The sequence below is a fragment of the Protopterus annectens genome, chromosome 5.part0, assembly GCF_019279795.1.
Source record: "Protopterus annectens isolate FY-2018-M chromosome 5.part0, PAN1.0, whole genome shotgun sequence".
NCBI classification, from domain to species: Eukaryota; Metazoa; Chordata; order Ceratodontiformes; family Protopteridae; genus Protopterus; species Protopterus annectens.
This window is the reverse complement of record NC_056735.1, coordinates 1,196,008,164-1,196,022,995: the sequence shown is the minus strand read 5'-3', so window position 1 is coordinate 1,196,022,995 and position 14,832 is coordinate 1,196,008,164. Positions and strand designations below refer to the sequence as shown.

General features: G+C 42.3%; 1 protein-coding gene across 1 annotated transcript in view; it reads right to left on the bottom strand.

Moving 5' to 3' along the window:
* The window catches only part of LOC122802337 (ras GTPase-activating protein 2-like), a 1,675,609-nt gene that overhangs the window by 325,173 nt on the left and 1,335,604 nt on the right, over positions 1-14,832 (bottom strand). Inside the window, exon 10 of the mRNA XM_044071975.1 lies at positions 12,678-12,834. Within this exon, the coding sequence (XP_043927910.1) occupies positions 12,678-12,834 (157 nt within the window). The remainder of the gene's footprint in view (positions 1-12,677; positions 12,835-14,832) is intronic.

Here is a 14,832-nt window from a genome sequence, read left to right as displayed (position 1 = left end):
AGTAACTGAGACAGGGGAAGAAATACATCTAAGCTTTTGCTTCCTTTTAACAGGAATTTCTGAAGAAGCAGACCCACTTTTACCAGGAAAAACCTCCCTAAGGGATATGCAAAGCAGTGTGGAAAGGCAGAAATGTACTACCTGCCCCTTCTCCCTTGCTCACCAAGGGCACTCCAACAGAAACTTTTTCCTAGGGTAAAAATATATATTTTAAAGAAAAAGTTAAATTTCTGTCATAAAAAGTAAATGTGGAAGATTTATCCCCTCCTGAAAGGAACTTATCTTCCCAGCAGTGGAAAGCATTAACTGACCATCAATCCTCGACAGCCTGCAAGAAGAAAGCTCTTCAGTGCCAGGAGAGCTCTGAAGGGCTTGGCGTACAAATCACTCTTTTTAGTCAGCATAAGCTGACTAATGGTTTGGATGTGTGTAAGTAAAGTTAGGTAGACATATAAAAATAATTACCCCAGCGTAAACACAGACACAAAAAGAGGGACAGAGGGAAGGATCGGCTACTGCAGCAGTGATTTCATTGAACATCTACTGATATGGTAAGTTAATTTAAATAACTGTATCACGTTCATTCATAAATCATTGCTGCAATAGCCTAAACTACAAGGATAGATCACCAGAGCTTAAACAGATTGGGAGAAGGGAGGATGAGGTCCAGGAACTCTTAGAAAATGGCTCTAGCAAAGTTTGTTCTAGACGTGGAAAAGGAATCTAATTTGTAGGTGCTTTGTAAAGGTATGTACAGAGGACCAAGTACCTACCTCTAAAATGCTCCCAGAGACAACCCCTTTCCAAAAAGCAATAGAAGAAACCAGGGCCCTAACAGAATGAGCCTTGACCCTGCTTGGAAGTGTCTTATTATGGTGGGATAAATAAAAAGAAATAGCAATGGATAATCATCTGGAAACAGTCTGCTCTAACACAGGTTACTCTTATCTTACCCTCATAGGATATAAACAGCTGTTCAGCTTACCTAAAAGGTTTAGTTCTGTTAAGTTTGATACCAGAGTTGCTTATGTACATCCATATAAGAGGAATCCTATCTCACTGTTTTTTATGTTCTGTAAAGAAGTCAGGGAGATGCATGAATTGGCTAAGTTTAAATTCTGAAACCACTTTAAGCATAAATGAGGGATTTGTTCTCAAAGAAACCCCTTTGTTATGGAATACGAAATAGGGTTGACCCACCATAAGAGTTTGCAACTCAGATACTCTTCGTGCAAACGTCAGAGCAACCAGTAACACTGTTTTCCAATTAATGAACTGTAAATCAACCTGATGAGCTGGTTCAAAAAGAGCTAACTTTTCCAAAACAAAGTTAAGATTCCAGGAAGGTGCTCTGTAAAAACTTTTATGAAAAGCTTGATCAAAGACTGTGATAAAACCTTTGAGAGAAATTGGCTAAGTGTAAAATGACCCACAAGGGCAGCAAGCCTAGTTTTTATCTATGAACCTACGGACTTATGGACAAACATGCTGAAATGAAGAATGAACCTTGACAGGGGTTGAAAGGCCAGAGGATAATAACTCTCACAAATACTGAAAATCCAGTGGTACAGAAACCCTGAATGGGACTCTGGTTCTTGCTGTGAAACCAACTAGCAAATCTTTGCTATTTACTAATATATGGATTTCCTATTGGCAGGTTTCTTTGCCTGCTTTAATGCCTGCAGCACTTCCATTGAGAAAAAGCATCTAAAAGTTATTTAAGCAGAATCATCCATGTGGTCACTGGTAGTTTGGATGTATCCAACACCCCTTGTCTTGTTTGAATAAGCTTCTATAAAAAGGAAGAAAGTACAGTTTTGTACCTACCATAAATGTAGATGTCCGAACAGGATAGCATCTGCAGTCATAACAAATGGGTTGTCCTGTCGTCAGGCAGCCCTTCGGTCGGCCGGATTCCAAAGTCTGGGTCCGGCTTCGGCTGATGTCGCACTTCACCCGACGTCATCTCTGCTGGTCTTCGGGTATAAAGGCATCAGCCGACGCCATTTTCTTCAGTGTTTCTTGCCCCAGATGCCAGTTGCCCTCTTGGAAAGCTAAATTTTGGATAAATGCCAATGTTTCCAAAAAGTAGAAGGCAAACACAAAAAATAAGCATGTATGTACATATATACAAACAAATACACCATAAGAGACTCCCCCCCCAGCTAGCTATTAGGAGGGTAAATACCCTAGGAGTACCACAGAGGGGAAGGAGGGTGGGTAATCCTGACTGCAGATGCTATCCTGTTCGGACATCTACATTTAAGGTAGGTACAAAACTGTACTATGTCCTTCAAGGATGCATCTGCAGTCATAACAAATGGGTAGAATACCATAGCCAACTAGGGGTGGAGGAAGAAAAGTTATGGTGTAGTTAGGATCCCTTGCAGTACAGCAGTGGCAAACCCTGCTCGGGATCTAGAGTATAGAGGTAAATTATAATGCTTGGCAAATGTATGCACGGAGGTCCAAGTAGCTGCCTCAATAATGTCCTTGGTTGCCACTCCTCGTAAGAAAGCTGTGGTAGTGGCTGTAGCCCTTGTAGAATGAGGTCTTATGTTCTGTGGAATTGGTTTTCCATGGTAGGAGTAGCAGAATCTTATGCAATTTCCTATCCATTTGGAGATTGTCTGTTTGGAAATTGCTTTTCCTTCCCTTCCTGTTGCATAGGCTACTAAAAGCTGGTCAGTTTTTCTGTTACCTTTGGTTCTGTCCAGGTAGTAGCGTAACTGTCTATGTACATCCAAGGTATGCAGCAGTCTTTCAGCCCTGTTCTGTGGATTGGGAAAGAAGGTAGGTAGGTGGATTGCCTGGTTTAAAGACACTCTGGATACCACCTTAGGCATAAATGTAGGATTAGTTCTCATGGACACCCTATCTTGATGGAAGATTAGGAAGGGTTGTACTGCCATTAAGGCCTGTAGTTCCGAAACCCTCCTTGCTGAAGTAATTGCCAGTAGGAAAGCAGTTTTCCATGATAGGTGTTGAAGATCTGCTGTTGCTGCTGGTTCAAATGGAGGGAGTGTCAATTTTTCTAGCACAAAGTTCAAGTCCCATGCTGGTAATGGTGGTTTCCTAGGAGGTTTTACATTCTTGATCCCTCTGAGGAACTGTCTGAGTAGAGGATGCGAAAAGACAGGTGGATCGAAGCTGTTTTCTGCTGAAATAGCTGATGCATGTATTTTGATGGAGGAATAGGACAGGCCTGTATGTAGAAGCTCTGCCGAGTACTCCAGGATGTTAGCAATATCTATGTTTGACACATCTTTTCCTCTTTCAGTACTCCAAATGACAAACCTTTTCCATTTTCCTGCATAGTTCCTTCTTGTTGAAGGTCTGCGGGCTTCAAGGATAATGTCTTTAACCCTTTGGGATAGGTCTGGGTTAGTTGCTGCTATGTGATGTTCCAGGCAGTCAGTTGCAAGGTTTTTAGGTTTGGGTGCATGATGTTGTAGTTGTTCTGAGTAAACATCAAAGGCATCAGGGGTATTGACCACATCCTCCCCCGAGACATGCTCCTCAGCAATGGGTACCAGTGTTGTCTTGGCCAATTCGGAGCTATCAGGATTATCCTTGGACGTTCTTCTTTGATTTTCAGTAGTACCTTGTGCATCAAAGGAAGAGGTGGAAATGCATATGCTGTCAGGCCTTTCCAACTGAAGGATAGAGAGTCCACCTTCCATGCAAGTGGGTGGTATGTCCTAGTGCAGAATTTTTTGAGCTGGTGATTGAGTGGGGATGCGAATAGGTCTATTTGTGGCATTCCCCATTTCTTTGTGATGGCCTTGAAGATGTCCGGGTGTAGCATCCATTCGTGAGCATCCGAGGTGGTTCTGCTTAACATGTCTGCTAGGGTGTTTTCTTTTCCCGGCACAAACATTGCCTGTAACTGGATGTTGTAGCTCAGAGCCATTTTCCAAAGGTCCAGAGTCATTCTGCATAGGGGGTATGAATGAGTGCCTCCCTGTTTGTTAATGTACCACATGACTGTGGTGTTGTCTGTCCTTATCATTAAATGGCCTTCTTTGAGGAATGGTCTGAATTTCTGGATTGCTAGTTTTACTGCCAGCATTTCTTTTTGGTTTATGTGTAGGTGCAGTTGGTCTTGAGTCCACAATCCTTGTATGCATTTGTCCAACATGTGCGCCCCCCCAGCCTAGGTCTGAGGCGTCCGTTGTGATGGTTTGGCTTGCTTGAAAGTTGTAGAAGGGTAAGCCTGGGTTTGACTGGCATGCTTGAGCCCACCATAGGAAATCCTGTTTCAGGCATGGGATTAGTGGGATTTCGGTTTCTAAGCTGTGCCTGTGTTGAGACCATAAATTCTTTAGGTACCACTGTAGCTTTCTCATATGCAGTCTGGCATGTGGGACCAAGATTATGCATGATGCCATGAAGCCCAAGGCCTGCAGTACTTTTCTTGCTGTTAGTTTGTTCTGCTTTGTTAATGCCAAGAAGTAAAGAGGGAGTTGTTTTTGTTTTTCTGCAGTTAGGAATGCCATTTGTTTTACTGTGTCCAATTCCGCCCCCAAGAATGTTCTTGTTTGGGATGGTATCAGTCTTGACTTTTGTAAATTGACTGTGTATCCCAGGGCTTGTAGTAAGCAAATGACTCTTTGTAAATCTGTTGTCAGCTTGCTTTTGTTGTCCGCTTGTAACAGGCAGTCGTCCAGGTATGGATAAATTTGGATTCCCTGTAGCCTGCAGTGAGCGATTACTGATGCCAGGCATTTTGTGAATACTCTGGGCGCAGTAGATAAGCCAAAGGGCAATGCTGAGAATTGATAATGCTCTGATCCTGCAAGAAATCTGAGGTATCTTCTGCAATTTGGTCGTATGGGGACGTGCAGGTATGCCTCCTTGAGATCTAGAGTTACCAGCCAACACTCCTTGCCCAGCATGGGAAGAAGTTGCTGTAGGGTCAGCATTTTGAATTTTGGGACAATGATGTATGTGTTTAAGACGGACAGGTCGAGAATAGGTCTCCAGCTTTTCTCTTTTCTTGGTACTAGGAAGAGTCTGGAGTAGAATCCTTTGCCCTGTTCTGTTATTGGTACTCTTTCCACAGCTCTCATCTTTGTTAATTCCGCTATCTGCTTTAGAGCTTCTGTTTTTTGATTTGGAGGTAGGTTTGGCATTCCTCTTTTTACTGGTAAGGTGTGGAAGTGGAACCTGTAGCCTTGGTCTATGGTTAGCAAAATCCACTTGTCTTTTGTGATATAGTGCCAATTTTTCGAAAATAAGGCTAACTTTCCGCCTAAAGGTGCTGCTATTTGCTCCCTGGTAGGCGGTGTCAGAGCCAAGTCACTGTGATTGTCCTGTTGCAGTGGTTGTGTCTGTGCCTCGGTTATTGCCTTGCCACTGTCGTCCTCTGTAGGCACCTCCTCTGGATTGATTTCTGCCTCTAGAGCGTCTATTCCTGCCTCTTTGAGATTTTGAGGAGTCTGGAAAGGACCAATTTTTGGTAGGCCAGTTCCTGCTAAACCTTGGGGGCTGAACCTGTAAGAAATCCTTAACTGTTTGTACAGATTTTGCCTTCTCTTCCATTTTCTTCATTACTTCCTGAGCAGGTGTACCAAATAGACTGGCCTTATCCATAGGAGCATCTAACAGCTTTGCTTTAACATGATCCGGCAAGACCTGTTCTTTCAACCATGCATGCCTTCTTATCACTGTGCCAGTCATGGCTGATCTAAATGAAGCCTCCAGTGCATCATAGCCACATTTTAAACAATGGTTACTAACCTGTTGGATGTTATTCACCATTTCTAAAACATATTTCTTATCTAAGGAGTCCTCAGAGGACAGCTTCTTAGTTAACTGATCAAGCATAAACTCTTGGGTATTGGATCATATGAAACTGACAGTTTAAAGCTCTAGCTGAGAGAGTAGCAGAGGTGTAAACTTTTTTCCCCCATCTCTCTAAGGACCTGGATTCCCTTTCAGAAGGAGTAGGGTTTTTTGCTGAGGTCGAGGCTACTGCCTTAGGCCCCTGGGATATAGTCTCAGGATCTGCAAGTGGGGCCTTGTATAGGTGGTGATGAGTATCTGGGACCCTGTAAAATCTATCTGGTTTGGCAGGGGCTGGAGGTAAAGTATCAGGAGCAGTGCAAACATCATTAAATGCATCATCCACAACAGGCAGAACTGGAGGTATAGCTAAGGGCCTATGTTGTGGTAAGTGCAGAAATGTCCTAAGCCTTTTTCTTGAATCTGAGAAATCTTGTCCCTGCCATTGGAATTGTTCTCTCATGGCATGTAAGGTTTCCCCAAAGGAAAATTCCTCTGGCGGAGAGGCAGATGGAATGGATTCTTCAGCATCGGAATCTTCATAAGTAGAAAAAGGAGCCTCTGGCTGGTCTGTAATGTCTGAGTCATCCGCAGAATCATCAGAGGACACTGGCTCGGGGGGCTCTGCTCTAGATCTCTTTTCTGGGGGCTGAGAGGCCCTGTCTGGGTGAGATTGGGATCCCCTAATTAAGGATATTAAATCCTCTGCCAGAGTAAGCATTTGTGAACTAGAAGTGGGCCTGTGTGAGGGGGGCTTAACAGGTACTGATTTAACAGTTTTGGCTGCTTTTGCCCTGGCAAAGGCCTTAATAAACATGGCTGCAGGAGGCCTAGCAGCACCACGTGCTGGGGCAGAGACATCCAAAGGGATGGTGTCTGATAAATCACTAGGAACCACAGTAGTAGGCAAAACTTCTGAGGCCGATTCAACTAAGGTAGCAGGAGCCTCAGTAGTAGTCATGGATTCGGCTGAAGATTGACCGGTTTTCTCGGTTTCGGCCGAAACCGAGACACTCACGGCTTGCTTAACCGTGGTTTCGGCCGAAACCGCGGACCGCGAGTGTCGGTCTTTTTCTTTGCATTTTTTAACAATTTGGGTAGTCGGAGGATCCGACGGCATAATGTACGCAAAATCTGAGCCGAAAAACTGTTCAGCAAACTCCGACCGACGCCTAAGCATTCGTCGGTTGAAGGAAGCACAGGCCGAACAGGCTGCTACGTCGTGGTCTGGGCCTAAACAAGGCAGACAGTAAAAGTGGAAATCTTTATGAGGTATTTGTTTCCCACAAGTTAAACAGTTATTGACTTTTTCTGACATCGGCTGAGGCAAGAAAGAGTCCCCAACGGGTACTTAGCTTTTTAGAAGTCTTCGAAGTAGTATTCGGTAGTAGTAATCTCTGGATCTGACCGACCGGCACTTGTGAACAGCTTCTGCTTCGGGCGCCACGCGGCAAGAAAGACTGAGGAAAATGGCGTCGGCTGATGCCTTTATACCCGAAGACCAGCAGAGATGACGTCGGGTGAAGTGCGACATCAGCCGAAGCCGGACCCAGACTTTGGAATCCGGCCGACCGAAGGGCTGCCTGACGACAGGACAACCCATTTGTTATGACTGCAGATGCATCCTTGAAGGACATTCACTGTTGCCTAGTCCACAAAGGAGACAACACAATGATTCTTGGAGAGTCCTTCTGAATCTACCTTGAATGACTCTTGGTATTAGTATAAAGGGTGAAAACTCGTACAGGAACATTCCCATCGACGAAACGGGACAAAGAAGTTGTCTTCCATGCCTGCTTGCAAAGGAATCCTGGAGCTGAATTTCTTTAGCTGTCTGTTTTAAAAGCAGGCAAACAGATCTATTTGAGGAGCTCCCCACAACTGGAGCAATTCTAGGAAGACACCCACATTCAACTTTCATTCGTGTGGGTCTACCCTAGTCTTGCTCAGATTGTCTGCTACAACATTTTGCTCTGATTGAATGTAAGAAGCCTGGAAGGTTAAACAATGACTGATGCCTTCCAAGCAGCTACCACAGCCAGTCTGCACAAGGGAATAAAAAGCTGGTAACCCCCTTTTCTTTATGTACCCCATCACTGTGGTGTTGTCTCTGACCACATGAAGTGCCACAGAAGACCTTAGTTGATGCACAGAATTGACAGCATGAATCATAGCTAATATGAATAGAAACCTTGAACCCTAGAATATTGAGGTACTGCCTTGCTGTAGTCAAAGACTGAATGAAGCAGCTCGGGAATAGTTCTAGACACAGGGCTACTTTTTCTTGAGGTAGGAATGCCTTTCATATGGAGGCATCCAAAACCACTCTTAGAACACTATTCTGTAAAAAGGAGACAAGTAGGAAGTTTGAATGCTGACTGGGAACTCTAAACTGAGAAGGAGATTTTTATTTTACCTATGCAAGGGACATTTTGAGAAAGACTCTGCAAATGTAAGCAAGCTGTTTAAATAAGGAAAAAGGTGAATACCCAGCAGTCTTGCAATGGGCTATCAGATGAGCTAAACATGTCTTGAACACCTTTGGAGAAGTAGATTACCAAAAGGGCAATGCAGAAAACTGGTACTGTAACTCAGACACAGAACCTTAGAAAAACTTCCAAAATATATGCCAATATGAATATGAGAAGCATTTTTTAAGTTTAAACTTAAAAAAAACTTACAGAAGGAAAGAGAAGTAACAAGGTTTGTAGGGGCAGCATTTTAAATTTTGGAACTTTCACAAACAGATTGAGAAAGGAAAGCTTCAGAACTGGTATCCAACAAGGATCCTTCTCGGGAACCAGAAAAATTCTTGAATCATTAACCTTTACCCCACTGTTCTGGGAAAATGGTTTTATGACTCCCAAAGAAAGCATCTAGTTGATGACTGGCGTAAACAGAGAAATCTGATTTGAAGGATGTGGGGGAGGGGTGACCAGTGGAAAGGATAGCAGCTTTACCACTGTAATCTGTAACTCTCCTGAATAACTCTTACAACCCATTTGTCTGAAACAATCTGGTGCCAAACAGGAAGTTGAAGAGACAGACACTGGGACAGGTTTAAGGTAGTGGTGTGGTGTGGGGGCTGCAATAATCATTCCATGTTATTGGGCTGTCCCTTTTTTCTTTAAAGAGCCTGCTTTCTTTGAACCTTCCTGTGATGTACCCATGCGGGGGCCATAATCAAGGAGCCTGAATCCTCACCACTGACACTGGAAAGATGCATGCACTTGGAATACAAATGGATACACTCAGTATTTCCAAATGCAGGCCTCTCTGCATCAAGCACAATTTCTCTTAAGAGCACGCAGGACACACCACACACACACACACACACACACACACACACACACACACACACACACACACACACACACACACACACACACACACACACACACACACACACACACACACCCCGGGGTCTGAGTGCCTCTATCTGCCTGGCTCCAGGTCCCCAATAATGTTCCCCCACTCACGCTGTGAAACCAGTGCTTCTTTGTCCCTGCCCCAAGTAGCGGACACATAGCCTTTGAGATTTAATTTTCAGACATACCTGGGAAAGGCTAATACAGATTACCCACTCTATCAACTATTCCCACACTTTAAGGTAGATTCACTGCCACCAGTTACTATAAGGCTCTTAAAAGGTTACCCAATTATGCTGAGTGAAGTTAATATTAATATAAATGGTAATGCTGACCAAACAGCAAGGCTTTCAGGAGTGGCCACAGTAATCACCAGATAAATATTTGCAAATACTCTCAAAGCTGAAATATTTTCTAAACCGGACCAGTCACAATGAAAAGTTTAAATATATTTAACAATAAATAATAAAAGAACAAGAAAATACTAACTATGCATTTACAGTAAACCACAGAGTTCAAATCACAGGAAATATTGAAAATAACATTGATGGACAGATTCATACAAATAAAGAAAAATAATCTCTAAACTAAGCTTCACTATATTCCTGACTGAATCTAGGAGAATTACTGTTCCCTAACAACTTACTTGATATATATCAAGGCACAATGAAATATGTAAGCAGTCTTTCTAGTCAGGTTCCCTAAACAGAATACTCAATACTCAGAGATTACTCCCTGTAAAATATAATATCAATGATGGCTTGCAGAATGACCTCATCTGGTCACCTGACTCTAGGTTGTCATGGTATCCCCTTTTGAAGATGAGAGAGGAATTTAGCATAGATGGCTACAATACACATCTAAATGTTTATGGCAGTGCCTGGGGCTTCCCCTCTTTTTACTGAGCTAATGAACAAAGGCTTCTTCCAGACCCACCATCTCAGGTCCTATTCAGCACTATGTGGTGCCATTTTAATGGTTTAACAGCTCATTTACATTTCCCTTATTTTTCTTAAAGTAAGCTAGCTGGTTAAGCTCTGCTGTCCCACTATCCTCTATTAAAACATATACACTTCATTCAGTTACTATAATACCTGTACATTTCTTTTCATTCCAGCTAAAGGGAGTGCTCTAACAACTACACTACATAAGCAGCAAAGCAGGGTGCACTGTTAATATATTTTAACACATACATTTTCAGCACAGCATCTTTACAAATCAGTTTGATATACAAATGACATATATTTACAAAATTCCAGCTAGCTGAGCTGGCACAAATCATACATCCACTGCCCTATGTCTCCCAGCATGGCTGGCAGTACCTCCTATCGTCACACACTTCCTATCACTTTTTTCTTGAATATCTCCTTGTTAGAAGCCTGATGAGGCTATTGATTGTGCTTTTTGTAAAAGGAATCCCAGTTTGAAGCAATGGTTTTAGGAAACAAAGGAGGAGGGCTGAAAATCTGAGTAACCCCTGAATCAATTTCTCTCCTTCGTCAAACTGAGTACCAGAGTAGCAGAAGGAACAAACAAACCCTCCTTAGCCAAAAGAGAATTTAACATTTCAGACTTAACATTTCAAAAAAAAAAGTCTGTGTATACAATGAAGCAAATCTTCTCATAACAGAATCAGAAGCTGCTGCCCTGGACACACAGTCATCACAAAGAAGTTTAGCTACTTGGGAAGGAGATGCAATTAAAGAATTCACATTCAGAAGAGGGAAAACTGGTAGTAATGCTCCTCAAAATGTCAAAAGAAGTAAACAGAAACTTTAAAATGTGAGCCTGATAATTTAGAATTCTAAAGGCTAAAATGGCAGAGGAATAAATAATTTTCCCAAATCTGTCAAAAGCTTTCCCACCTTGTCAGGGGGAAAGGTATTACCATCAACTACATTTCTGCAGCGGGATTTGACACAAAAATAGCTCCAGGATCAGATCTGGAATGAGAAAACAAATATTTGTAAGACTGAGGAATTTTATAACGTATGTCTGTCTTTTTAGGGGTTGCTGGTTGACTGTTGGGTATATCACAAACAATATCAAAAACATCCTCCAAAGCTGGTAAAAGTGGAGAACAGCAGCAGGCTGTGGTAATTAAATTTGTGACAAATCACAGTTTTTCTTCAAAGAAGGTGGAGTACTAGTTTGTTCCCGCTGAAACATGTTATTCATTCTAGAAAGAGTTTCAGAAAATGAAAATTCCTCCTCAGAGTCCAAACCAGGTACTTGGTAGAAAAATTAGAAGATGCCCTTTTCCCAATCCCCCTCCTGATCATCACACAGGGAATCATCAGAAACTGAAGGAACTGACTTTTTTCCCTACAAAACTTCCAGTCACCCCTTCAAGGTTTTAATGTCTGCAATAAACCTTGAGCTAAAGCAACGAGTTCTTCCTTATCTACAGAAAAAAGCCCATAGAAATTGACAGACTCCTGCAAAAAGATTCATCCCTGGGACCAGGTCTCTTAGCCCAACTACACAGGGATGCCTTCCCCATTCCTTCCTCTTAGAGCAAGAAACAGTGGATCTCTCATGCCCGGCAAGGGCACCTGAAAAGCCACAAAGGTTATGGCTGACCCCCTGGTCCATAGTGACTGACATGGCTATACCACAGGGATCCAGAGAACAAGTGAATATTCTGAGGTACCAATAATGGCCACAGCAGGGTCGCTTTCCAGCAGCTGAGGCACAGACGTAGCACACTGTTTTCAAGGGGTACCTTAAAGTTTTCTTTCTCTTGGATCTGGAGGAAGGTGGCGCCATGGAATAAGTATGCTGCTTCATGGTTCTGCCTAAAAACAAAGCCTATTCCTGGTTAGCATAGCTAGACTGAGTCAGTGACAGGTAAGTTGTCAAAAGTAGTGTTCAGAATGACATTCCCAAAACACACTTTATACCCAATAAAACTCATTAAGTCCCACAAAATAAGCAAACATCTTCTATAAAAAGTTCTTAAAGAAAGCACAAACAGTGAAAGTTAAAAATAGAAGGTAAACAGTCTGCTAGACTAACAGCTCTCAAGACAGTTTCGTTAAACATACATTTCCATCAAAAAATAATGTTTCTCACAGAAGCACGTTTTTCACAAAAAATAGCATATTGTGCAAGGTTGCTCTGAAATGGAATTTACCTGCCCAGCAATAGACGACCATTAACTGACCAGCAATCCTCTGAAGCCTGCAAGAGGAGTGGTCTTTAAGGGCAGCAAGAAAGTACTTTTGGTGCCTTGGCTGCTGTTTTTCTCCACTTGGAGCTTGTGCAACTAGCAGCCTAGGTGCAGGTGAAGGCAACCCAAGGCGTTGGAAGCTGGCCAGCTGTTACATCCTAGGCACTATATAATCCATACAGCTTAGGCAATTGCAACGGTAATTTATGAATGTACATCTGTTTTAGTCCTAAGGACATGGAAAGTATTCTTTAGATAACTATTTCAGTGAGACACAGACTTCAAAATTATGATGGATACAGTCTTCAAACTGACATGCATTTAATAAACACTATGGCAAAGTAAAACACCTTAACTTCTGGTGATTTAAGCAGCAAATCTCGTAACGGTGTGTAGTGCTGAGATGAAAGGACATAGTCTTCTGAGTAGCATATATTTAACCGCAAAGATCCCAAGTCCTCAGGTCTGGAAGACTTGTGCACATTGTCTTTTGGTTGTAAATAATACCTGAAATGAAAAAGAAAAAATGTAAAATTAAAACTGCCAAGTCACAGGTTCATCACTATAAAAAATAAATCTGAGCCAGACCAGTGTGACAATGCAAAGAGATGGGTCCCATCTAAGGCATTAATACTCTAGGTTGAATTATCATCCTAAGTGCCAGTTAACTGCCCAGGTTAGTGGTGGTGTGAAGGGAATAAATACCCAGTGTACATCTTTCTCTTTTCGTTGACAGATGTTAAGCTTTAGGTTGACTAGAAACATGTATGATATTGGAAGGTGTTCAACAAGCAGAAAACAAACACTAGGGTATGTTGTCAGACAACTGTGTATGTGAATGGAGTGGTAACAGAAGCACATTTCTTCCCATATTTACACCACAGCACAGCACACTGGAGGGGAGAAAATATGAGAAAGTCTTTTCCCTGCAGGGTGCCAGTCCAGTCCTGCACCTATAAAGAGAAACAAACAGGGAATATGGCTACTTGTTAATTCCCTAATTACCCAACATCAGTAGGAGAGGGCATGAAAAAAAAATCCAGAAATCTAGTCTGAGCTAGTGACCTCCAACTACAGTTTTAAATACATAAAGAAATCCTCAGGGATGCCTGTACTGAACTTTATAAACAAATTGGGAGAATTTACTTGTATAAAGTTTAGTTGGTTCTTGCACAGTCGTATATTTTTCAACAAGAACCTGGATTGTCAACTCTTTACTTAGTCAGCTGCTGTTGTCAAATTGAGTTATATACCAACTCTGAAGTCAGATGACTCAGGGTAAAAATAAAAAGGCAAGTTATTTATTTGTTTTTAAACTTATTTTCCTGTATTATCTCAAAGTTACCATATTTGAAGACAGGGAGTGAAGGAGGCAGAGTCCCATGCAAAAATGCCGTTAAATGGCTTCTGTGCTGTTAGATATTTTAGGTCACACTTTAAATCCCAGTAAAATGAGATTTGCAATTTCATTTAGACTCCCAAAAAGTTATATTTATACAACAAATTTAGTTATACAATATTACTTGCAGTAACTCTAGAAAAATAGCAGCTTGTTGCTAAAAACTCATTCAAAAATAATTCACCCTAGTGGAATCCCAACATCAAACCTACAATAGGCTGTAAAACAAAAGGAAGAAAATCATAGCAAAATTAAGAAACATGCAATATTCCACAAGACAGAAACTTTCATCGATTTAAACAAGTAACTCAGAGGGCAAATCAAGTCTATCAAAGTAATTTTTGAGGTAAAATAGCCTCCCAATCCAAGGACAACCATAAGACTTTCTTTAGCTCTGCCTTAAAAAGGCAGTACATAACAATAAGCAGTACCAAGTGTAAAAGAAGCCACCTACACAGACCTAGGAGACCTAGCAAATCTATTAAGTGACAAAGTCAGCTCCAGTTTTATCATAGGAGGTTACTAGCCTATTGGCCCTGAGGCCCTTTAAGCCTAGCCAAGAGTTTAGCCCATGTTTAGACATGTCAGCACCCAAAGCCCCTGTCCAGCAGGGACACGGGTGGAATCCCAGGGGTGAATTTTCTTATCCAGGTTGCGCTTATAAAGGAATAATGAGATACTCTGCTTGATGTGGAGAGGGAGTCTATTCCACAGATGGGGGAGTCTCTGGGACACAAATCTGTCCCGCCAACAAGTCCTATTGATATCACAGACCAGGTTGAGGTTGCACGTATGGGTTGCTCGAGTGGAGTTTGATGGATATGCAGCAGTCCCATCAAGGTGGGGTCTGAGATTGCTTTGCATGCCAGACAGAGGTCATATCTGAGGAGTCTGTATGAAATGGAGTACAGGGACAGGGCTTTTAGCCCATCTGTGTAGGGTAGATGTTTGAGGCCCTGGATTCTCCTGGTGAGGAACCTCTATGGTCTCTCCAGCTGTTGCATGTGCTTTGCGAGGTACATGCCAAAGGGGGCAGTGTACCCAATAATTGGCCTCATAAGGGAAAAATACAGGGATGTTATGACCTCTTTGTTCCTGGATGAGAT